This window comes from Lissotriton vulgaris, chromosome 6 (assembly GCF_964263255.1).
Source record: "Lissotriton vulgaris chromosome 6, aLisVul1.2, whole genome shotgun sequence".
Classification (NCBI taxonomy): Eukaryota; Metazoa; Chordata; class Amphibia; order Caudata; family Salamandridae; genus Lissotriton; species Lissotriton vulgaris.
In genome coordinates this window covers 802,814,218-802,840,994 of record NC_141694.1, presented here as the reverse complement: position 1 = coordinate 802,840,994, position 26,777 = coordinate 802,814,218, and the positions used below count along the sequence as shown (strand labels likewise).

The following is a 26,777-nucleotide window of genomic DNA, read 5'->3' as shown; positions in this document are numbered from 1 at the left end:
AGGCACTTGTGTAAGCCCCTGGTAAATGGTACCCCAGGTACCTACGGTATGAGTGCCAAATAGGGGCCCTACAGGCTGCAGCATGTATTATGCCACCCTAATGTACACCCCTCAATACTCAAGTACTCGTGCACACTGCCATTGCAGGCTGCGTATCTTGGTGCTGACAAAAGTGAGAACACAACGTTGCAAACATCCCTGTGTGCCATGCCTGCAGACACTGCATGCAATATAGATAAGCCACCCCTACAGTAGGCCTTACAGCTCTATGGCAGCGTACACTATACTACATGTGTGAACATATAGCAGATATGCCCCTGTGCTGGGCAGTTCAATTACTGCCAGTGCAAGTGAGCACAGACGCTACTTTAAATGCATGTACTGGACACTGGTGTAAAATGGGTTCCCCAGCTACATGTTGGCTTCATGAATCCAAAGACGTTTGGTATCAAACATCTTCTATTAATAACCTCACACTAATTCCAGTGATGGATTTATTAGTACAGGCACCCAGAGGGCACCTTAGTGGTTCCCCAGAAAACCTACCAACTACTAGTGTGCTGGCTGACTGGTCTTGACGGGTCTGCCACCACAGATGATATTCTGACTCCCAGGGGTGGAGCCCATGCTCTCAGGAGGTCAGGATCAAAGCTTCCACCGGTAGAGGGGGTTTTACACTCCCTACGGCAGGATGACCTCTGAATTAGCATTCAATGCCAGGGAGCTTCAGAGAGCACGCCGCTTTTGGTATGCAAATCTGTCTTCCCTCAGAGGTGGATTAGTGACTAAATATCGAGGGACAGAATATCGACTGGCCAAAATATCGAGGGACATATCAAGTCCCTATCTACAAACAGGTAAGTACTAAAATATCGAGTACAAAATATCAATGTTTAAAATATCGAATTTTTTAAATGTATTAAAAATAATGTTAAAGTAATTAAATAATAAACACAATTAAATAAAACATAGTTAGAATAATGTAAAAAAGCTTAAAATGTAAAAATAATAAAGGTAATTTATTTTTTATTTTTTATTTTTTGACATATATATTTACTTAATATTATAAAAGAATTATTATTCTTCATGATAAAATATTTAAATCATTACAAATATATAATGTAAACCTATTATATAAATATAAAAATAAATAATATATAATTTAAATAATTAAAGTAAAACTTTTTATTTAATTAATAATTTACACTCAATTAAATATAACAAAAGTAAAAACGTTGCACAGCTAAGGGAATAAAATTAGTATTCACACTCCAACAAATGGAAAAGTAAAGAATTTGTTGGATAGCGCTTGGGTACAAATTACTATTCGCACTCCAGTGAGTGCAATAGTAGGGAAAGTGTTGGATAGCAGGTAGGTAAAAATTACTATTCCCACTCCAGCGAGTGGAACAGTAGGGAAGCGTTGGATAGCGGGAGGGTAAAAATTACTTTTCCCACTCCAGTGAGTGCAACAGTAGGGAAAGCGTTGGATAGCGTAGGGGCAAAAATTACTATTCTCACTCCACTCCAGAGAGTGCAACAGTAGGGGAAGTGTTGAATAGCATAGAGGAATAATTTAGTAGACCCAGTCCTACAATGTATTTAAAATTAATTAAAAAAAGAATTAATTTAATTTTAATTTACCTCCCACTATTTTCCACTATAAACGTCCCCTCCAATAGTCTAAAGAATTAATTAATTAATATAATTAATTAACAATTAATTGGCTAATCACAATGAACAAAAAAATAAAAACAATATCTACATTAATTTACACAATTAACACTATAAAATAACGTTGATAAAATGATATAAATATTAATAAAGTATTTTCAAATAATTTAACACACCATACTCCCCTATAAACACTCCAAACACTCCTCAAAAATGAACATAATTACCATATTAATTAATTATAAAAACAATATTTAATTACTAATTAATAAGCAGTTACACATTTTACATATTTATCAAGTAATTAAAATCCTGTATTAATACCTTTTTTAAATATGTAATCAATTCATTAACTCAATTACCAATATTAATTATTAACCATACATTTATTAATTAATTATGATTTTGTATTTTAATTATATTACTTCCCACCCTATAAACCCACAACCCGGTACGGAACTAATATACGCAAAAATTAATTATCAATATTAATTATTAACCAATTAATTATTAATACTTTTTTTATATAAATGAAATTACTTCCCACCCTATTCCCCTAAATATATATATATATATATATATATATATATATATATATATATACAAAAATTAATTGACAAAGTTCATTCTTAAAAAAATTGTAACATACATTAAAAAAATTATATACTTTAAACACATTTACTAACATATAATACAAGAATCTATATAATGACATTCGATATTACTTACCTATATGTTGATACTATTTTAAACTCTATTATGTCTATTCTATATTCTGTCCTCTCAATATTTTTGATTCGATAATTTGTCCTCTCGATATTTTTGAATCGATATTTTGGGTGTTTACCCTCAGAGGTGATGTCACCCCCTTGCCTGGGCCCATTCGGCCCCTGGTCTGGTGGGAAAATTTGTAGTCGTAGAGGCGTGTTCACCCTCAGGCTAGTTCCACCCCTAAGGTGGGCTAACTGATGTGTACCCGACATTTTTTAATCTGCCATCTTTGTGATGGCAGAATTAGGAACTTTGGGATATGGTTATGCCCATTTTCTTCAAGAAGTGGTCATATAGGGTGCATAGTGACCCAAGGGGTAAGCTACCCTACACTCCCCTAATGTCCCTAAATTCTGTATTTAGGGGAGCCCCTGGCACCAGGAAATCAGATCCTACCTGAAAGAAGAAGGCGGACGCTGAAGAGATACAAAAGTAAGAACAGAAAACCAGCGACTGACTTGGTGCCATCCCAGCCAGCCTGTCTGCTGTCCTTGATAGTTGCACCAAAGACTATTCGTCCTGCAGCTGTCTGTGCCTCCAAAAGCCTGGGAGGACTTCCAGCCTTCACCCAAGACCCAGGAACTCCTGTGGACTAACAGCGCTGCTCCCCTTTATCCTGCAGGCAGCCCAGAAGAGCAGCGAGGACTCATGGCCACTAAAACCAGATTCTGGAAAGCACCGCTGAACCTGTGCCCCTAGCCCAAGTTGAAGTGGATCAACAGTGCCAGCATGGTCACCCCCCCCCCCCCCCCCACCCTCCAGATCCGAAGCCCATCTTGGGTGTTCCAACTGTTGACTTCCCAGCATCACCTGCAGCCTCTTTGTGCAGGCCCCCTCTACCGTGAGTGTCGCCGGTGACAGAAACCCGATGCCTCAGGACACCTCTGCACCCGGCCGCCCTGGCTCGAGGAGAAGAGAACCAAAGGTGTCCCTGAGCATTGTGAGACCACCTGTTGGTTCAGCCGGACTGGCCTCCCAGTCTGCAGCCTCTTTTTGACTGGTCCAATCCACGTTGACTTTACGGGGCACCCAATGCTATATTGCACCCGGCAGCCCTAGCGCTGCTCAAGGTGACCTGTTGTTGATGCCTTGGACTATGCTTATGGGATATTTATTGTATAATGAGTTTAAACCCATAGAGAATGAAGAGTTTTCACTTACTAGGAGGCTTAGGTCTAGCCCTTCATAGAGGGCCTACTCTTGCTATGGCTGGCTGCTTAAGTAAATCACATGTGCCTTTAATCATGTAGGTGCCTTTAACTATGTTTTCTGCCATAATGTATGCCAGAGGCAATGCAAATTGGTCTCATCCTTGTCAATAGATTTAATGAAGCCACTGATGCATCCTGAGAGACAGTAGCATAAGTGACTGCAAAGGAAACCTTTACCAGCTTTTTACTTTTCTTAAACAGTTAGCTCTATTCAGCCAAGAAAGTTCTTGACTTTAGATTTCACCAAGTGACTGTTTGGCCTGTATGAGCATATGAGAAAACATTTTTTTGGAGAGGCTGCCTTTATTCTGTACAGTTGAAGCAGGTCATGTGGAACTCTGTCCTTGATGCTGCTTTAATTCTTTTTCCTAGCTGTTATTCTTTGTGTTTGTTCTTTTGTAAATAATGTAGCCCTGTGTTACCAAGGAGTTAAAATGGGACTGAGAACTCCTTGATGTATAAGAGGATTGTAAAAAAGATGTGAGTGGTGTAAATACAACTTTGACTGCTGAAGGCTAACATAATTGAGCTGTTGCTTTGTTTTGAAAAACTTCTAAAAGTCGATGCCATTCTTTAATGAAAAAAGCATACTGCATATTCAGATGTTACATGGATATTTCAGCTGTGTGTATGTGTATATATATATATATATATATATATATATATATATATATATATATATATATATATATATATATATATATATCCTACTGGCGGTCGCCAGTAGGTAGTTATAGTTAGGATTGTTTTCCATAGGAAATCCGCAACATTCTATTGGGAATAACTTTGGCGCCGATTTAGGGATCTGCCTGTAATTTTTCTTAAATTTGCGTCGCTGCGCTCCGCTCCTTCCCTGAAAGTTTGGGGGGGATTCGTCAAGTGGGGGCCGAGATAAAAGGGGGACCCAAAACGTGTTTTCCCCATGTTAATTTCCATAGGGCGGTTGGACTCGCTTTTCGCCCGAACAGCTGAATGGATTTCCACCAAACTTGGCAAAATTGTCGGGACTGGTAGCCCGATGTGCCTTTGCTATGTCTCAAGATATGTGCTCCAGTGGATTTTGAGTAATTTAGGTTCAAAAAAATATATCTATAAGCGCGCCCCGGTACGCGCACCGGGGCGCGCTCCAGCGCGCTACGCGAGTTCGCGAGTGGTAAGCTGATTGGCTCTCAGGTGTCTGTCAACATTCCAAACAGTCCGGAGCGGCCGCCATCTTGTGTCTCGGTAGGATCGAGACACAAGAGGTGGCAAAAACAAAGGGGGAAATGACCAAAAGGGGGCAGGGTAGACCCCCCCCCCCGACCCCCTAGGTTTGATGTGGGGGTCATAAAAGGGCCCGCGGGTCAAAACATTTTTTTTTTTTGCAAGGGGGGAGCGCCCTGTACTCGCAGCACGGAGCGTACCGGGGAGCGTACCATGGGGAAAAAAGAATGACCGAGTATTTTAAAAATGTAGCATTTTTTTATAAATTGGAGGTAGTTCTAAAAACTGTTTTTTTTATTCTTTTTGTTGTTTTTATTTTTTTTATTGTTTTTTGGAACATTTTTAACTTTTTTTGGCTTTTATGAACAATTTTATATATTTTTTTGTAATTTTTATGGGGGCAAACAAAAAACAGGGAATTGTAAACGGCTCAACTGGAGCAAAAAAAAGCAGGCAATAATTAAGGTTTGTTTTTGCACTTGTGGTTGTCTCCAGCACGGTTAATCAGTTTAATACTTTGCTCTCCATAGCAAATTGTCCTTGCACAAAATTTGCAAACTATTTTGAAATCTCCAAACTGGGTTTTGACGTTTGGGACCATCTCACTTGTCTCTGGACCCGATGGAGTGGGTTGCTTACTTTGGGAGGGGCTGGGAGAAGATTGGGGAGGGTTTCTGATCAGTTCTCTGACCTCTGCCGCAGCATAGTTGTTTGGGTGCCGGCGTTGCATGTGGCGAATCATGATGTTGCCAAAAGAATACTTTTTGGCAGGGTTCCACCTGGAAAGTACAGTGCCACAGATCAGACAACTAACCTTTGGCGCATTAACTTTCTTGAGGCCCCTTGGGATTTTAAAAAACTCCCATACAATGTGCTCCTTTGGCTTATAGGTGGTAGTATCTTCAGGCAGGTACCACCTCTCCTCCTCCTCCTCCTCTTCTTCTTCTCCACCACTGGTGTTGTGGTGGTCCTTGTGGTGGTGGTGGTGGTGGTGGTGGTTGAGATGCTCCGGCTGCTGCTGCTACTGTAGCCATTTCTCAGTATAAATAGGTACAAATAGGTCTGCAAACAGGTCTTCCTCAGTCAAAGTAAAAAGTGAGAATGAGGAAAAAAGGTGGGGGCTTTCATCATTTGGGAAACAAAACTGTCCTGAACCAATGAAAAGTGTTATTTTCAGGTCACATGACCCGACGCGCTTACGCTACGCGCCCTGGGGCGCTCCCCGGGGCGCTTACGTAGAGCGATCGTATGCGCTCGAGTGCTTCTGGGTGCGCTTACGCCGTGCGTATCACGCGGACGCGGCTACGCGATACGTCACGATGATGTTTTCGTTTGCGGCAATAGCGCAAACGGGACGCTCACCGGTACGCGCACCGGGGCGCGCCGGAAGACTGCGCTTACCGGTGCGCTCACCGGTATGCGCACCGGGAGCGCTCCAGGGCAAAAAAAATTAAAAAAAACATGAACAATATACATAAAAAATATTATTACATAAATATACAATATAGGATTCATTATAAAAAATATTATATTTGATAGCTATAGAAATTTGCTATTAAAAAACCTTTTAAATTCACTGAAATAAACATAGGTTTGAGGCCCTATATATAGTTAGGAATTAGCATTTAAAAAACCTATGAAATTCACTGAAAAAACCATAGGTTTCACACCAGTTATAGTTAGGAATTAGCATTTAAAAAACCTATTAAATTCACTGAAAAAACCATAGGTTTCACACCAGTTATAGTTAGCTGGAAATTTTACTGACATAAAACCATTGAAATTCCCACGTTATAGTTAGTTGGACTCACTATAACTTGCGCGCCTGCAATGCACTGCTGATGACGTCACATATTACATCACTCATGACATGGTCAGTGACATCACTGATGACACCATCCTTGTGACAGAGTGACAGACCTCCTTTCAGTGTAATGTAACCCTTGAAACACATATTCAAAAATAGAAACTAACATTTTCAAAAAAATGGAGATACCCATACCAGTTACAACAACCAATTCAGTAATTCCACCATCTATATACACATCCACTCATTCACCAACAGTTCTATGTAGTCACTCATACATATACTCACTCATCATATGTAGTGATACACCTATACATCCTGTTACACACCGACAGTCATCCAAAAGTTACTCACACACATTCTCACACATGCAAATAAACTATTGAACATCCATTTATTTGCATATACAGCTATACACACACTACCACCTTACTTCTAAGGAAACTTACACATACTTACTCTCTTAAACAATCACTTATAGAAATACATACTTATTTAAACAGGAACTCTTACAATCTCTCACTCTCACATATACTCACTTATATACATCAATACTCACATATACTAGATTAAAACATATGTTGTTACTGATAAAGACACTAGTGAGACAGTCATTCACTCACTAACACACACATATACACACTCATCGACCGATACAGTCCTGCACACATGCTGTCTTTAAAACACATGCAAACAGTGAGTCAGTCATTGATGCATCTATGTGCTAAGTAATACCCCCACCAAACCATACAGACACTCATACTGATACTAAAAAAAATCTAATAACCCATATACACACACATGTAGCTACTCACCAACCCATGCAGCCACTTATACACAAAGTGAAACACTGATACATATATTTAAATATTTAAACATTACTTGCTAATATATGTATTCACTAAGATACACTTAATAAGCCAGTTAACCAATCAATTAAAAAAAAACCCATCCATTTAGACACTTATTTAAACATTTATTCTTCCATCGACCTTTACATATACATATATAAAACATATTTATTTTTCAGAAAGACACACATTCAATGGATGGTGTCATGAGTGAGGTCACTGACCATGTCATGAGTGATGTAATATGTGACGTCATCAGCAGTGCATTGCAGGTGCGCACGTTATAGTGAGTCCAACTAACTGTAACGTGGGAATTTCAATGGTTTTATGTCAGTAAAATTTCCAGCTAACTATAACTGGTGTGAAACCTATGTTTTTTCAGTAAATATATATATATATATATATATTTATATTTGTTATACATCGGAAATAATTTTTTGTACCACAGGTGATGGCTTGAAGAATGCGTACCTTTAACTTTGCTAGATTAATTGGGACGGATTTTAGAGTCTGTTATTCAGCTCACACAGAAAAAGATGTCAACGGGCCTGTGATGTTGTGGAGCAGTGCTGCTTCTATATGTGTTTTAAAACATACAGGTACTTTTGTAATGCTACAAACACACAGGTACTGTTGCAGGGATATCATAGCACTTCCATTCTCCTGGTCACATCTCGCAGATAATGTCTTCTTGCTGGTGTCCAAGGCCAAGAACTTGGGTGCTTCCATTTAGCTCTGATATTATCTTGAAACACTAGGTCACTGTTGTGGTGAACAACGTAAGCTATCAACTGAACTCATTAATTCAAGAAGGTACTTCATCTTCTAAACGGTAACCACTTAGAACTTACGCAGTATCTGATTCTTACCGGGCTGGATTACTTCAGTACTACGTGCATCTACTTTTCACGAGTCCAAATCGAGGAGTTGCTCATGTTAGTAAACCATTCAGAAAAGGGGGCGGTGATGAACAGAGTGTCTGAATTAAGCAGACCACTCTTACCCAGTCCAAAGATCAGGGCTTGATCCATCACCGTTATTTAGCTCACTGCACCATCCCAGCTCAGAACCTGGCTATATGCAAATCAGTCTGTCCCTGGCCCAGTGCATGCTAGTAAACCAGGCAGCAAGTACCTACCTACATCTCAATCGCTTAACCATTGCTTTGTAAGAAGCCTATTGGCTTCCAATGGAGCAGAGGCTACAACTGAAGGCCTAATTGTGAGAAGTTGGCCTGATATATGATGCTCACTAGTTCTAGTGATCACCTTGTATCAGTCCAAACAACCCTTATGGTGATTGGTTGTAAGTCAACCTTATAGACCAGCTATCCTAATGGTAGCATGGACAAAGCAGTCTTAGGCTAAACTCTTTTGGCATGTGAAGCCAGCTGTTTTACCACATATAACCCCTTGAATACCAAATAAAGACACCACACAGGTTGTTATGAAAATAAACAAGATATTTATTACTAACAAAACACCTCAACTCTTTATGAGATCAGAGGGCTAAGCACATGACAAGACTCTTAAGAAAAATACGTTAAGTTGCACAAATTACAATGGTGCCCTAGGGGCACGACAAACCATATACTAAGTAAATGGAATAAGGAAATCGATAGAAGAATGGAGCTGTCCAGAGGCTGTAGGATCGCTGGGACTACACTACCCTAACCTTAGGTAAGTAGCAGGAGGCCCACGGGACCCGTGTGCAGAGTGTGAACTCACACGCGAGATGCGGGACAAAGTCAATGGACAGTACAAATTACAGAAAGGTAAGTAAAAGACCGTTCCGACTAGCTAGGACTAAAACGACTGGATACCTGGACACTAGGAGAGTCAATCTACCCTTGAGCACCGAAATGCTCTCGTTACCTCACCCACGGGCTGCCGGTGCATAGGTGTGAAAGTGTCGGGTTTCCGCGTCGAAGTCTATGGAGCCTTGAAGAAAGATGCTGCAGGCGACCAGGAGGAAGCTGTCCGGAGCGATCCAAGGGTGGATCGAGGAAGATGAAGACCTGAAAGCAGAGGGGACAATGTTCAAAGTCACTAGCCAGTGACCGGAGTGGAACCAGGAAGGAACCAGATGCTGTCGTCGCGATCAGGTGAAGAGTGGACGCTTTACTCTGCAGCCACGTGGACCAGGAGGTGTCTTCGACGACCAGGATGGAGGCACGAGCTGTCCCACGCAGGCTCTCGCTGTCGGCGGTGTTGGTTCCGGATTCGGCGTCAACAGGCCTTGGCAAAGGCAACCCACGCGGTGAGTGGAAAAGGCGTCTGGTGCGGACCAGGAGGGTCCGGGGTGCTTCTCCTTTGCAGGGAAGCAAGGGCCAGTCTAGAGCAACCAGACCAGCAATGTGGATTTCGTGGATCGTCGTCTAGGAGGTCACTAGCCAGCCGGCAAGTGACTAGACAACGCTTCGAGCAGCAACCAAGCAAAAGGGCCCCACGCAGATCTCGTGGATGCTGGAGGGCTGATCTTCTGTGCAGGAGCTGCTCGGGGCTGGGGCTTCTCAATCCCCAAAGCACTTTCTCGAGGATGCCTCTGAAGTCGTGCTGGAAGCGAAGTGCAGTTTCTTCAAGATGGCCGGTCCCACGTGTCTCGTCGCACCCACGGATCTCAGCTGTGCTGCAGATGTAGGTAGAGGTCGGAGAGGTCTGGAAGTCCGGATGTCGTCGGGCTCTGAAGTCTGGTTCCAGGCAGGAAGGACGACAAAGTGAACCGCTAGGACGCTTGATGGTGCCTGCTTGTGCAGGGTGGTCACTCCTTGGCCACAAGGGAGATTTTCTTCAGTCTTCTGTGGAGCAGAAAGTCGAAGTCCAGAGTTTCTTCTTGTAGATTCAATTCAGGATAATCTAATTTGGAATGGGACCAGCTCCTACCTTTATTCGCCTAAAGTGGGCTGTACTATGACTAGGTCCCTCCTATGGGTGGGACCAGGAAGGGGGGTGGTTACACCCCCTATCCTTTGTCCGGTTTTGTGTCAGAGCTGGGGCTGGAGTTCCCCAGCAACTGGTTTGAACCGGGGTATGCACAGGGACACCTTGTGTGCCCCAGGCATGTCTCATTCCTTTCATCCTGTCCTACCTCAATACATAAAATCCTGTCTTGGGTGGTGCTAGCACCTCCCAAGGCAGGAAACCCTTTGTCCAAGCCTCCCTCGCTGGAAGGACTCCCAGCAGCAGGAGGTCAGACTTATGTCTGTGGTAGCAGCATCCATTTTGTGATGCTGAGACTCTAGTTAACTTTAACCGGGGTTCACAGTAACATACATGTTGTGTCCCTCTAAAAGGGTGGAATGCTACCCCCGTTGCCGGAACTGGCGAGGGGGTAGTATTCCAATTCGTATGACACCTTACTCGACATGTTTTGATAATGCTATGCCAAAGTTAGCAATAACCACAGGGATTATAATGCACTTAAGAGTATATGGTATAGCGTTATCATGGAAACAGCTAAGGACTTGGTTCCGAAAGCTGCAGACAGGCTCAGCTCATGCTAGAGCACCATCTCACATAATTCCAAGCACTCTGCCTCCAGGATTATTAAGGCCTGCCATAGGAGTGACTTATAGGAGTATATGTGTCCATTTTAGGGTTAGATATAGGTATGCTATATCTAAAGCAAAGGGTGATTACACCGTCTTGCCCCAGCTGTGTTACCAGCCAGTTGTGTCTGTTTAGATGGCCAGCCAGGGGTGGCACAATACATGCTGCAGCCCCTGGTAGGCCTTGGGTGCACTTATGCCCTGGTTACCTATGGTACACTGTACAAGGACTTACGAGAGTGACCCAATACCAATTGGTAAATGCACCTAAGGTACATGGATGTCAATTTAGAGAGAGAACAGCTAGGCTGTGGGTCTGATTAGCAGGCCCACAGCCAGGGAAAGTCGTAAACCAGTGAAGCAATAAGCAAAAATCTGGGCTGACCATAGGATTGCAGACCCTACACTAATGTATAACACAGAAAACCTTAACGGGTGGGGACTGGAATTACCTTGAAGACTGGCACCCATATACACTGAGAGCAGGAAGTTGAACTCTGGTCATGCTATTATTTTCATGTTAAGGCAGTGCCAAAGAAACCAAACTTGGAGGAAACATAAGAAGCATGACTGGAGAATATCTATTGAAATATCTGGAGTATCCGGTCACAAATTCAGCCTTGTGTTCTTCCTGTTTCATAGTCTCCCCAACTAGACCCTTCCTGCAAGGGATTGCTTGCACACGCTCACCCAGTATACCGTAATTATGCTGCACCCACATCCACTAAATCTCATCAATTGACTTATGCTTATTCATAAATGTAAATGTCCAGTATTTGTAAAGCGTGAACAATTACTGGAGGGTGTCAAGGCGCTGGGGGCCGTCTGGAATATTAAGCGAGCTATTGCCCAGAGTCACTTGGTGCTGGGCTGATCTGCCGCCTGCGCCGGGGATCGAACCGTGAGCCCCCAGGTTTCGGAGTCAGTTGCCTGGAGTCAGTTGCTCAGGCCGCTGCGCCACACCTCTTCCTTAAAATTCTTCCTTCATTCGTGTTTAAGAAATGTGACCACCCACTCAGTCCATCAGGGACATGGTAAGAACATATCCTGGTGCTTGTTTGCACCTTACATGACTCTTACATATATTTACTAAAACCTGGCCTCTGTGATAGTTTGCAATATAAAATATTTTTGAGCATTACTGCGGAATCTAGAGTTATTCGCGAACCAGATTGAAGATTGTATACCTGAAACAACTACTGCTGAAGATGAGCAAAATTGTCATTTCTCTATTCTTATTTGACTGGCTACTGATTAGTGATGGTTTACATTTCAACAAATGGCAGTAAAATTATATTAAAACACACTTGTATTGTCTCATCCCAATAAACGGTTGTGAATGTGCATGGGTTTGTTGTTGAAACGTTTTGTATGCTTTTTAATCAAATGGTTATGGTTAATTTGGAGAACCTTTAAAAACCGGTTTATATGTCTTCTAGAAGTGAAAGAGGAAGAGAAAATTAAAGACAGCAGTGTTGAAAAAACAGACACCAAAGGGTAAGAGCCAACCTAAATTTCATCTGTTTTCTCCATGACAGTCAACTTGAAAAAAATCAGAACACTGTATTTTTTATTTCTGCGTGAGAAATGCCTTCTCCGAATGCAACATTTCTCTTCAGGATTGTAAACTGCTATACATTACACCTCTAAGAGGTATCAGAGCATTTTCTGCAGAGCATTAAAGGGAACATGTGTTCTAGTCTTTCCATTTAAGTGCCTTATTAGCGAGAGGAGAAGGAAGAGCATATTCCCATCCCTTTCTCCATTATGTTTTACACCTAGTATTGCAGTACTTGCTGTAGATATTTCTGACTTGCTTTTTACTGCAGAGTTCTTTAAGGTGATTATCCGGGACACTGCACCAGAATTAGCTACTCCAGAGTCTTTTCTTTAACTTTGTTGGCTCAGTCTTCAACCTCTGCAATGCTTCTTCCTCTACCTTTAAGTATGTGACATCCTACAGCAGACCAAGCTCTCTCTGATTGTCCAACCTCTGTACATAGAAGGCGAATCATAAAGCAAAGAAGGTGCCCACATGAGATCCAGTTTGCTTTTGTGAATGGAGCCTTAATTCAACACCCTTGAAATAGGTGTACTAACGTACATTGTTTAAATATTTCCAAAAAGAACTGTTTGTCCCGTCACAGGAGCAGGTCATAGAGATCATTGCAAAGCTTTGACAGGACACCAGCTAAAAAGGTTCATAGCAAGTTCTTGTCTTCATCCAGCAAAAGGGTCTGCAACAATCCACCTGTACAGGGGTGTGCTGTTTTTGGGTGCAATATTCTAAGCACTAGCATTGAGAAGGGGCGGTGTTTAATGATTCTTCAGTCTGAAACTAGTTGGCAGGCTATGACAGATGGCTATAAACTGAAAATATTGTGGGAAAGAAAAATTTAATATAGCCCACCCTCCTTCCTTGTTGAAGGAACTTGTGTGGAGATTGGTGTGTGTAGAGCATGATCAGTCTGTTCATTGGTGTCTGACTACACATGCATGCCTGGGAAATTCTTCTATACTGTTCACCCCTTCCATCTGTATCCCTTACCCTCTGATATGCTCATACCTTGCACTTAACTAATCTAACCCTTGTAATTTTGTTTTCTAAGGGTTCAGTGTAGAGTTCCAATGTTATTCAAAACGTGGATAACGTCTTTCAATATCATTTGGACCATATTCACTGACTCGAAGTCTGCTCTTTGTCACTCTTCCCACTGTTATCCCCCTCTTCACTTTTATATTTCACTTTATTTCCTTTAATAAATCTCACTCACTTTCTTGATTATGTCTTGCACTACTGGGCAATCTCTAAGTGATGTCAAGGATTCTTTACTGAGGGCCTGATTACGAGTTCAGCGGTGTGGCAATGGGCCACCATGCCAGACTCCCCCTGCCCTACTACCAAACCCGTAGTTCTACAGCATGTCGTATTCCTACTGGTATACAGGTTAAGCAGTCCTGCAGTGGCAGTGCCTTTTTAAGGCTCATAGGAGAGCCTTAGAAAGGCACCGATGTGCGAGCGCCGCAGCTCGTTTCTTCACGGCATGGACTGTGAAGCCCATGCAGTGCAGGAACTGGGGCTGTACGCATACAGGGGGGCACATCATGTACTCCCTTGCATGCATCCCCTAGCCCAGAGGCAACAGGGGGTTCTGTAGGGCCCCCTTAGTTTCTTCACCGCCACACTTTTCATGGCAGACTCACCACCCTGAAAAATAGGGTGGTGAGGAAACTCCAAATATGTTGCGCCAACGTATAGGAGCCTCTGGCCACTGCAAGTCCGTTGGGAAATGATGGTTCCCCAGCAGCATCAGCGGCCCCATGGCAGTCAAACTGCCCAAATTGTAATACGGTGTCATCGGACCGCCAGACTCCGAATCAGGTGCTATGTCTTTGAACTAAATGTTTGAGGCATATGAGCTGCAGACACTACATTCAGCATTAGATCGCCACCTGGTGTTGGGCTCGGATGATTGCATGTTGTTGTCGTCTTGGAAGAAGTCTTTTGTAGTCACAAGATAGGTGACTCCTCCCTTGGACGATAGTGCGCATGGGCATCGGCTCCATCCTTAGATTGGTTTTTTCCACCACTGGGTTGGGCTGAACTTTTTCCGCTCCGGCTAGAAATAGACTTTTCAAGCACTTCAAAGCGCAAAAAACTTATTAAAACTTTACCGAACTACCTTCAATATCGACTAACATCGTTTTCGACTCCATGAGCTCGATTCCGGTCGTCGACACGGGCAGTTGGGCCTATCCAGGCTGTGAGGCCTAAAACCCATGGAAAGGACGCCATTCAAGAGATGCCCCGAGTGTGGAGCAAAGTTTCCACAAATGACCACCCTGAGGTCTGCAACATGTGCTTATCGCCAGAACACGACGAATCCAGATGTACAGCCTGCGCGTCCTTTCGATCCACACCAAAAGTTACGCCTCACACCATCCCTGCTAACGCAGAACCATGGAGACATCGGACATCCAGACCCAATTCAACTGAATATGGCGATCTGGCTCCTGAAGTCTTAGAGTTTGGTTATCTTAGCCTGCCACCAGACTGTATGAACATCATTAAAGAGCCCAGGAGACCTACTACAAGAGCTTGTTATGCTGCTAAATGGAAGAGATTTGCCATTTATTGCAACAATAACCAAATTGATCCCCTGGACGTGTCTATCCAGAATATAATTTGCTACCTTTTACATTTACAAAGATGTAACTTATCATATTCATCCATACGCCTGCACCTTGCAGCAATTGCAGCGTATTTACGAAACAGACATCTGTCTCTTTTTAGAGTGCCTGCTATTAAAGCATTTATGGAAGGATTAAAAAGAATCATTCCCCCCACGTTAACACCTTCTCCAGTGTGGAACCTAAACGTTGTTCTTACAAGACTCATGGGACCCCCTTTTGAGCCTTTACACAAATGTGAATTGCAATTCCTCACATGGAAAACAGCTTTCCTTATTGCTATTACCTCTCTTAGAAGAGAAAGTGAGACACAACCTTTCACAATACAAGAACTATTTTTACAACTACATCGTAACAAAGTGGTTCTAAGAACTAATCCTAAATTCCTTCCAAAAGTCATTACTCCTTTTCATTTAAGCCAATCTGTAGAGATACCTGTGTTTTTCCAAAACCCCGACTCTGTAGCAGAAAAAGCTCTACACAAACTAGATGTTAAAAGAGCTCTTCTCTACTATATAGATGGAACTAAATCTTTTCGAAAAACTAAAACAATTGTTTGTGTCTTTCTCTCCACCTCATAAAGGCAACCCCATCTCTAAGGGTGGAATTGCAAGGTGGATTGCAAAATGTATACAAATATGCTATCAAAAAGCAAAACGCACAATAACAGTTCCTCCTAGAGTGCACTCCACACGCAAACTAGGAGCCTCTATGGCTTGCTTAGGGAACATCCCCCTAGAGGACATATGCAAGGCAGAACATGGTCTACAACACATACCTTCACTAAACACTACTGTGTTGATGTGCAAGCCAAGCAGCAAGCTGCAGTAGGCCAAACTGTCCTTGAAACTCTCTTTCAAACTACTGCAACAGATACAGGTGACCACCGCTATGGGAGACACTGCTGCACAATCAATGCTAAGTGTAGTATCTGCAGCTCATATGCCTCGAAAGGAAAATGCTACTTACCAGTATGTATCTGTTCTTTGCATGTAGAGCTGCAGATTACTACACGCCCTCCCGCCTCCCCAGGACCTGTTCCAGTTTTATCTTACTTAGATGCACCCGCATGGACATCCTTTTCTTTACTTCTACTAACTCCATCATTTCCCATTGCGGGGGAAAAACTATCTAAGGATGGAGCTGATGCCCATGCGCACTATCGTCCAAGGGAGGAGTCGCCTATCTCTTGACTACAAAAGACTTCTTCCAAGACGACAACAACATGCAATCATCCGAGCCGAACACCAGGTGGCAATCTAATGCGAAGTGTAGTAATCTGCAGCTCTACATGCCAAGAACAGATGCATACTATTAAGTAGCATTTTCCTTATCTTAATACTTCACTTCCGCTCAATTTGTGATTCCTTTCTCTGTCTCCAAATCCTTAATCAATATCATTGCTAATATTTAGATTTAGGGTCTGATTTAGAGTTTACATAAAACAGCACATCATATTAACCTTCTTAAATATATAGAGGAATGAGCTCGACACTGAACAGTCAGTAACCATGTAATACACATGACTATCATTGCAAACATATTATATATTTGATATTTCTGGTGCTAAAATTGTTAAAAGTGGTGCAAAATGGTGCTGTACTCGGTGCAGTGATAGTGCTACAAAGCTAATGTAGAAAAACAAGTAACCCTTTTAAAGCAATCTTGACATCCAGTATGGTAAAATCTTTATAAGTGACAACAGTAATTACAGCCCATGAACATGATCAATCGATTAACATAAGTCCACAGTATTATCAAGGTCACCTCTTGAGAGTCGATGTTTCTACCAAGTTGAGAGAATTTGAGAGTTTTCTTCAGGTTGAAAGCATAATTCAAGAGCATATGAGACAATTGACTCTAAGGCCCTTAAGGAGTCCTAGCAAAATTGTTCATGTGATTAAATGATTCCACACAGTGATGTATTTTAGGCACCAATTTATGGTCCTGTGGATTCCTGAAAAATAAAGATATTCTATCATGCCAAGACGAAACATTTTAAAAGTACACTTTGTGCAGCACTCACTCGCCAACCGGTTGAGTTGAAAGGCGGCAGTGACCCTCACCGCCTCTGTTGGGAACCCGGTAGGGTATATTGTGCTCCCTTGTCCATCACAGCTACCAGAAAATTATAAATCACTACCTTTAATAAATCCTCTCATGCAATTTTACAAGGACTTATCTTTTAATCCTTCATTTCATACCTAATCTTCTATCTTTGACTTTGGTATTTTTTTTATTAAAAACTTTTAAAAATTCACTTTCTCGTATTTCATCTTCAAACCTCTATTCTTTGCCTCAGCATTTTTTATCTCTTCTACTTTCTCTAAACTGGAGCTTCTTCTTTTTCTTATGTGGGTTAATGCCACATCTCATCAAACTAACCCTCTTCTTTCTTCACATACATCCCATAGCCTGCTTCTTCTGCCTCCTTGCTTAGTTTTTCTCATAAATGATATGGGTATTTTCATTGACGTATGTAAACGGGCCTCTTTTCAACTTAGTCGGATTCATTTCATACTTGACCACCTCCTACTTGCTTGCTTTCATCCAAATTTCGTTCTTCTTTACCTCTCAAAGGTTCTTGCTTCAGTTACCTCGTTTTGAAGTTTTGTTCCATGTATGCATTTGTTTAGAAGATGTGTTTCTATATAAAAGTGGAGTATTATGTGGTGATGCTGGTTATGCTTCACCATGCAATGCTCTCACAATACCCCAAAGATGGACCTTTGATTCACAGTAATAAATACTTAGAGGAGTCCTGGTATAGTGGCAAAGAGCAGTCCGTTTTTACTAGAGGAACATATGTTAAGCATTTCAGAGTACAAATATAGACGATAAGGAATTGACACAACTTGATAGAAATCAGACCCTAATTTATACAAATAAAGCCGATTTTTATATTACTTTAGACAACAAAATGAACATTATCAGATTTATATACCCGGCGTTATGGATTTTAGAAGAAAACCTAAATCACAGCAATTCACTACCGTAGAACCTGTGCATTGCGGAAAGTGGGAAAAAAGTGTCAGCGACAATAGTTCCCTTGCAGATAGAATTGCGTGGAACCCAAGAGGGGGAAAAGGTGATGTGGGTCCCTGGACTAAGCCATGACAGCCTGTTCAGTTTTTACCTGGCTCGATAAACCCCGGTGCATTGTTGTCCTGGCGGACCTTAGTCGTGATGCGAGGTCCACGGGAGAGCAGTTTTTACTGGTTACAGTGCTGGTAGGGAATATGTTGACGACAAAGCCACTGCTGACTGTTGAAAATTTCCCTCGAGGTGCAGCGTAGAGTAAAAGTAGTGGTTGCCGGACTGGCATCGAACAAGCCTTGGCAGCAGTAAGCACAGCAAAATGTAATTTGATGTCTGGAGGTCCTGGGGAACATGGTAGCCACCTGAAACTTTGTTTAGGTAAGTACTATCTTTCACTTAATGCACTGGACCATATATTTCTGTGCGATTCCTTGTAGAGCCCGATAGCCAGAAATTCTTCGGTTCCAGTACGTTGTCTTTACCAGCAGTTGGAGGGGACTAGTGCCACTAGTCAAGGGTAATCTTAGGTTCCTTCTGGCTTTCACAGAGATCCCCCTGTTTGGGAGAACCTACCTTTGACCTAGGATGAGTCGCTGTCATGCTGTTCAATGGGTGTTACCCCAGGTGCAGAGTATCCCTCAGTTGGTCTGTGCAAGTCCTGTTGTCGCAGTCTTTTCTTTGTCCTCTTTGGTGCAAATTGGTTCAGAATTGAGGTTCTGGTGTCCGGGGTAGTCCTTAAATCCTAGTTTTAGCGGCGTTGGGGGTGTGGGTGCAAATGGTTAATGGGCTACTAGCCCCAGCGGCTAATCCACCCCCGAGTTAGTCACATCTAGGTCACTTTTTCTACCCAGAACCCACTATTCTACCACTTTTAAAAATGACGGAAGTCTTCCCTGGCTGCACAGACTGGGTAGCCCTACCTAGAGGTACGACTTGCCTTCTAGGGGTGTACACCTCCTGAATCACCAATTTTCTCACCTGTCCAGGTGCAAGTGTGCTTAGGGGCAGGGTGAGAAAAGCAAAAAGAACAGATGATGGGCGTAATGCTGAACAAACAAACATTCACCCCAGTCACAGATCTGGGTTTAATCCATCGTTATTTTTGTTCTCAGCGCAACCCCAGTTTTGACTCAGCCATATGCAAATTAGTCTTGACCATGCTCCCTATGTAAACATTTTAGCCCGAGTTTCAAAGCCAGATCCTCCCTGGACCAGACAAAAGCATCCTAGGACTGGTTTGGGGGTTTCACCCCATATCAGGCAGGCTAGCTTGAATATAGTGGCACATTGAGCACAGGACCCACATCTGGGCTTGCCTTTCCCACTTAGGGCGACAAATGCAAAAAGAACCGATTATGGACGGAATGCTTAACAAATCAAACATTCACCCTCCAGTAACAGATCTGGGGTTAATCCATTGTTTTTTTTCTCGCCACGCCATCCCAGGGGGATGGCTGTTTCCTCCTTTGGCAGGCAGCCTGGTTGCATATAACAAGTGGAAGTGCCTTTGAAGCTTATCACCTTGGTGTGCCACTTCACTAGCTATCCTGTCAGGGAGGGAGGACTGACCTCCCCAACCAGGGTATTGTGTCCGACTTCTCTGAGAGTTCACACCACCTTTTAGGGGGACAGATTTCTGTCTTGGCATCAGTAAGTGCGTAACTGGCAGCCAGAGCACAGGAAAGGCTGAGGCACCCTGGTGGCCAACCTCTAAGTTGGCCACCTGGGTGCATGCCACATAGTCCGCAACACAAGATTCATGTCAGGGGTAATGAGGCACAATGTTTGATACTAACCACAACATATTTGGGCAGTAAGATAATGGAGCTGCCAGCCTCAGCTTTGCCTGGGTGCCAGCCCATGGTATCCTGTGGACCGTTTATCTCTCATAGTGTCCTTTAATGGTAAAGGCAACAATAGGGACATATAAGCTTGCTCTTACATGTGCTTAGCTTTAATATAATGCACCCTGCCTCCTCTGGGCTCTGGAGGCTTCCTTATGGGTAATTGGAATATAATTCAAATAATTCATTGATTTTGCCTCACATGGTGAGGACAAAGTAGAGTTCCTGCAATGGCAGGCTTGCTGTCAGTAGTTTACTTGGGTCATTCAGGGTGGCACTAAGAGGGCTTCAGGCCCTGGTGACCGCTTTAACACCCCTGTCCTGGGTACCGCTGGTACCATATACTATGGACTAGGGACTTATAGGGGTTCTTAAAGTCGTTTTCCAATTGGGGTTACCAATTCACACATATCAGTTTTAGGGAGAGAGCACTCGCACTGGGGCCTGGGTAACCGGTTCCAATGTACTTTCAGAGTCCTAACCATCAGCATTGGGGCAAGAAGTGTGTGTGTGTGGGGGGTGGGGGGGAGGGGGGGGGGGAGTTGGAGGGGGGGTGGTTTACCATACAAAAAGGGCAATTTCCTGCAGTTTTCCTGTGATCTTTTACTGGTTGCTTTATTGTTGTTTTATAGTACTAGTAAAGTCCAGAGGTTGGCTAGTTTGCAATGAAATTTAGCAATAGACTGTTCACTGAATGAATTGAATCAATACTGCCAGATGTGTTGCAGTTCATAATCATTTCTGAACATTAGCAGCTTCAGGTGCTTGCTGTATTTTAGAAAGTTGTCTACAGTGTGACGTAAAAGACTTTGGTTGTAAAGGTAGGAGGCTCGAAGTAAATAAAAAATTTGGATGGGAGCCAACAAATATATAAATATTGGTGATGGGGAATTGTTCAGCATGCTCGTTTTAAGGATGAGGTAGGCAGCATAGATTTTCTCTTTCAAACTCTGGTGATAAGGAAAAAGCAATATGCACAGGATTCTTTAGAGGGTGTATAACGCTTAACGTTGTGCACTTGTGTATTTATTGGCAGATCAAGTAAAACAAATAGCTTGTGGACACTTCGAGACGTAGGTGGTGGCGGTGATTGATGGAGACCCATCAAAGCATGAGAGCATCACCAGGCCCTAACTACTCGGAACAATTATACAATTCTTTCCATGATTGTGTATCTGTGCTACAGCTACTCAGCTTCCTAATGTCTCCATTTTAATTACAACATGATTTAAACTCTATTTCCTGCTCCCTCCCTCAGTGATTGCCTTCCCTTGAATCAGTTTTAGTTTCTCATACTCTTTATTTTCCTCTTCTGTTTGTAATCTTGGTGTCATTTTTTATTTTTTGCTAGCTTCAGTCACAAAAACTGCCCTCTTTCAAGCTTCAAAGAAAGATCTTATTATTTCTCTTGCCTTATGTCAGTATGACAACTTCGCCGCCTTCTTTAGTCGTGTTTGGAGTCTTTCCAATATGGCTATTTGTTCCATCATAGGCTTCTATCAACCTCTTTCAGTTTTCATTTCTTTAATTTCTTTGCTAGCTAACTTCCTGTGTCTGGCTCCCCTTTCAGTTCCTTTCTGCTCTTTTTGAGTATGTTCATGACTTGCTTCATCTTTCTATTGCAACTATAACTGTCCCTCTTTCTTCTCATTCCTTCAAATATGCAATCCAGTTTCATATCTCTGTTTCTCTCCATAACTGTGCTGAATCTTGTCTCTGGTCTTTCTCACTCCTAACTGCTATATGAAGAAAGGTCTACCTGTTTAATTGCTGAGATCCATGTGCTGTGTTCGTATAGATTGTTTTACCCCTTTTCCTAAATATTTAATTTTCTTTCATCCTGTTGCTCTCTCTTGGGTCCAACCTACTTTATTGTAATTATTTTCTTATGTACTGACTTTAGCAAATATGTACAGACCTTTAGGAAAACTTTGTATACATTCATAAAAAATTAAATTACAAACCTATAGTCGCACACGATTGGCCTTCATTTCATGGTAGGATTGGTGCATTAGGAGTTAAGGGGCTTCCTTTGGGCTTGATCTCTGCACCACATGTTCTCAAGGGGCGCTATAATGATGCCTCACTTGAGGGTCTTGGTAGTCGCCCCTTAAATTACCTCTACCACTGGAAGCTAAGGTGACTTTCACCACTCGCATGACTGAACTCCTAAGTAGATGGCTCTGAGATCTGAATGTTCACTGGTCTGTTAGGTTTGGAAGTCGGGAGCACTCTATATGAAGAAGATGGAGCTCGCTGCATCTGTTCCTAGACAACTACCATGTGGTTTGGGCCTTGATTCGGAAAGTTTGCAATCTGCATTATACTTTACCACTTGCAGAGACCCGGAGGTAATTGGTGTTGGCAGTTTTTCCATGTCCTGCATGTAGGAAGCTGGCTCTTTATGGAGTGGACCAAAACGAGGTGCACTGTGTAAAGGGTCAAGGCAACCCTTATTGGTTTAGAGGAAATAATTATAACACTAATGCTCTCTTTAGTGGTAGTGTGGGTGAGCAGTTTAGTCTAGGGTAGTACTAAGCATTTGTTGAACTCACAGAGGCAATAATCGAGACGCTTGAAAATAAATCCAAGACCAATTTAGAAAAATAACTTGTATTTTTATATAAATTTTGAAACGAAGAACTTTATCAAGTACGTACTTTTTTAAATATGAATTTTTACAGGTAAGTAAATAGTTCACTTAAATGCATCTTTGCGCAGCAATGCTACCCTATGGGAGAAAAGGTATATGTTGCATATAGTTAATTGCGATCAGTTTCCGAGGTTCTCCTTTCAGACTTAAGGTCATAGGGGGCCATGGTCCAAAGTACCACCAGCAGCTACTAGTTACCTGTCCTGGGACATCCAGGTGCAGAGACGCTGGTCTGGCTAGTAGCTGTGCATTCTACACCAGTGGAAAGAAGGGGGGCCACCTAGAAATAGGTTGCAGAGGGGGCTCGGTCACAAGGGTCCTGGGGAGATGGGGACACAGGCGGTTTGTTGGTACACAGCTGGGGCGATCCGGTGCAGTGGAAAGGTCGGCTGTGCTCTGTGTTTTAGGGCTTTACGGTTGTTGGTCGTAGCCAGTTGATGGTTCAAAATCAGGACAGCTGGGACCTGGAAGTAAGTCTCTGCAGTGCTGACGTCCCTCGATGGATGCTCGGTGCAGTAGGAGTCTGAATTTGACTTTCACTTGCTCTATTTGCTGCAAGAGGTACGGTACCCTGCGTATTGGTCCTGTACAGCTCCGGTTGGTCCTAGTGTCCTCTCACTTGGTGGGGAGACAGATCTGACCTTCAGGAGCTTAGGGTCCTCTTGTTGGGAGGCTATTGCGTCTGGCTGGCCAGGGAGCAGAAACAACGTGCAAAAATAGGAGAGCTCAGTCTGTAACAGTGCCTTAATTTTGGTGAGATAAACAGCAGAGGATAATTATTTCCACCCAGAATGAAAGAAATGCGTAGGCATACCTTTCAATAAAGACTACGCTGAATGAGATACAGAATCCCCTTGAGCCATCACTGATGCATCAGCTAACAGATCTGTCTGGGTGGCTACATCAGATCTACCACACTGCTGACCCATCCTGGGTTTTTTACATTTGATAATTGCCTTGTTCCCTTCAGTTTGAGAGTTGACAGCCTTTCCTATGTGCACCAATTCATAATTAGTGCAAAGACCCAAAGGGGCTAGACACCGTATCCTGGGGTACATCATCCACATACACAGAGCTATCACCAGAATTTAGAGACAATCTCTTCTCTTTAAGTACAGTTTTCGTGGTTATGACCCGCAATACCCTTTCCAACATCCATTCTATCGAAGTACACTTTAATGGGAGAGCAAAGGCAAGTAAAGCGCCAGACTCCTTCCTTTTCACCATGGTGGGGAACAATATGCAGTAACAGCGGGAGACCAGTGGTAACCATCTCTAATTAGGGAACACACCTTAATTCACCAATATTGAATGGAGAGGACAATGATAAACAGATAAGCAAAGCTGGTAAAGGCCAACCAAGAGAAAATCTCTCCTTTTAATGTCTCTTTCGAGTGTCTAGGCCGAGGAACCAATTGACATCAAACACAACAAGTCGTGGGAGAGGGCTAATAGACCCTCACCACTGCCCCCCTAGTTGCGAATAAAGCAGAGGTAGGCAGAGACATAAACAAATGAACTACCGCCCTCTGCAAAGGACAGATTAAACATATAGTCTATTAACAAAAGGTGAGGGCAGACACCACCCAACTGAGCTCTAGTAGGTATTCATGCGGGGATGGGATGCATAAAAAGTACCTGGGTGGAATGAAAGGCAGCCAAAAGGTCCAAGGAGCAACTCGCTGCAGGGTCAAGGGGAATGACCCTGCCCTGCCTCTTCCTGGGGCCAACAGGTGCAGGACAGGCCCGCCCTTGGCCCTGGCTTCACCCGCACGCGTCCTGTGCTTCAGAAGTGTGCGATGCGCTATAAGAGCTGTTGGTGATGCCTCCTTACGCTGTTGGTTGCTGACGCTTCCTGGCGTGGGAAACTAAGTGTCCTCCTACTTGGGAGTCCCCTTCCAAATGAAGTGGTTAGTTTTTGCTTACGATCAACACAAGTATTGATATACATTTTTATTAACTAATGTGCAAGTTTTTCTGGATATGTTCTGGACCTTGGTAAACCTACTAATGGTTTCTGTTAAAAAATGTTTTCGGATGTATCTTTCAAAGATTAGAAATTATCTTAAATTTTGTGACATGCCACTTTGTCCTTTTGAGCTGGTCATGTTACTAATGTGTTTCGTTTATAGATTTTAAATGTAACAACTTTTTTATATGGTCAAAAAGCTATCTATACAGATAAGTATTTATTAGCCATATATTGACAATATGTGTGTTTGTGAAAATGGGTGTATTAATCTAAATTCCATGTGTTTTTTGTCTTGAAACAGTGCCAAAGCTGACCAGCCCAATAATCCATGAGTTCAAGTTGATGACCTCAGAACAATAACAGTATACAACTTTTAGAGTGACTGTAGTGAGCGGAAGTGGCCGTTTTTATTTTTTATTTTATTTTTTCACAACTGCCAATTTTATTCCCTAGGTTTGGCATGGACCGTATTTATTTTCAAACGGTATAGATTGTTTGGCAGGCATTCGGAGTTCTCCAATTATGAAGCCTAAATTCCTATCTTCACCCTACTTTGTGATAGTATTTAAAATGGATGTGCATTATTATGTTACATGTCTAAAATAGATCTATTAAAGTAATTTTCCTTTATTGACCGCTTTTTGTAATTTTATCTATTAAAAAAATGCCACCTTGGCAGCTTTGTCTGTTATTCTGAGATGAGCAGTGCTTGCAGCAGAATCTGCTACTGACTTTACGCGACTTGGTGTAACAAATAAAAGGACTTATTTTCACATAACAGTAATGGTAGATCAGTGACTGCTGCCTACAAGAGTAGCTGCCCCCTAGCATTCTTTGATAGAGACCCATTCTGAACAGTAACTGCTGCACAGCAGTATTACTGAGGCTGATGGGGTGAGTACCAAGCTGGAGCTGCTTTGCCATAGTAGATCGCCCACAAAAGGAAGAACAGGGTATTTAACTGCAAAAATTAAAGCACCCTGGAACATGTATCCATTCTTGATGCATTATATTGTCTGCCAGACCTCCTGCAGCACTATGCCCATATCTACACTAGTCATTTAATGAACTTCCCTATACCTGATTTCACTTTGTATTCACCATTTACACTGATCACATTTCTCTCCCTATCAGTTCCATAATGCAAAATATGTGGATTATATTCAACCTATTTATCGCTCTCCCCAGTCGTCAATCCTGTACACATTATGAGTTGTTACATGTTTCCATTGTGATGTGGTCTTGGGGATTTGGTAGGACTTATGGTCCACTTCCACACTTTTTTAATTACACATTTTTCATAAATGCAGTAAAATAGAAACAACTGGCATATTTATGAATATAAAATAGTAAGGCTTCAATGTATGTAGTTTGTGACTACAGCTAAAAAGTGATGTGACTGCTGTCTCTGTTGGGTGCCTTTGTCCAACAGGGTTCCAATTGCAGTGTTCTATGATGGGGTTATGCTGAATGTTCTTATCTTTTTCATTTGATAGTTTTGTACTGAGGAAGAAGTTAGTAACACCTTCTCCTGTCTCCGTGGGTCGAAAAAAAACGCTTCATTTTAAGACTGCCTTCTGTGTCCCTCCCCATCATTGGTGACAAGCTATGACACGCACAGTGAAGAACCTGTTGTTGCATGCTCCCCTGTTTGCTTTCTACTCTGTGTACTTTTCCGAAGGTGGCCAAACCTGCTCTTGCTCGAGTTGCTGCCACTTTATTTTTGGCACTGGGTTTCTGTGACTGCCCAGTGCTTCTTGTAGCCTTGCTCTGTGATTTTTGCTGTTCTTCCTCTTAAATTGTAGCCGATCTGAGAAGTTGACAGTGTGTACTCAACATGCTGTCTGAAAGTGGTATTGACTCTCCATTTAAAACCAATAAATGGTTGAAGGGTAGGATCGGGACTATGTCTTCATAAGACTAAGTCCCTGCGCCATTAAAAAAACCATCACAAGCTAAGAATTCAAGTCAATACCATATTCAAAAATGTGGATCATTAAAGAAATAAAGAATG

At 42.4% G+C, this 26,777-nt stretch overlaps 1 protein-coding gene across 1 annotated transcript in view; it reads left to right on the top strand.

Annotated features, from left to right (window-relative positions):
• Positions 1 to 25,393, top strand: part of LOC147708024 (histone deacetylase 2) — a 166,837-nt gene extending 141,444 nt beyond the window's left edge. The window contains exons 13-14 of the mRNA XM_086926833.1: positions 12,504 to 12,561; positions 25,065 to 25,393. Coding sequence (XP_086782959.1) covers positions 12,504 to 12,561; positions 25,065 to 25,095 — 89 coding nt within the window. The 3' untranslated portion in view covers positions 25,096 to 25,393. The remainder of the gene's footprint in view (positions 1 to 12,503; positions 12,562 to 25,064) is intronic.
• The last annotated feature ends 1,384 nt before the right edge of the window (positions 25,394 to 26,777 follow it).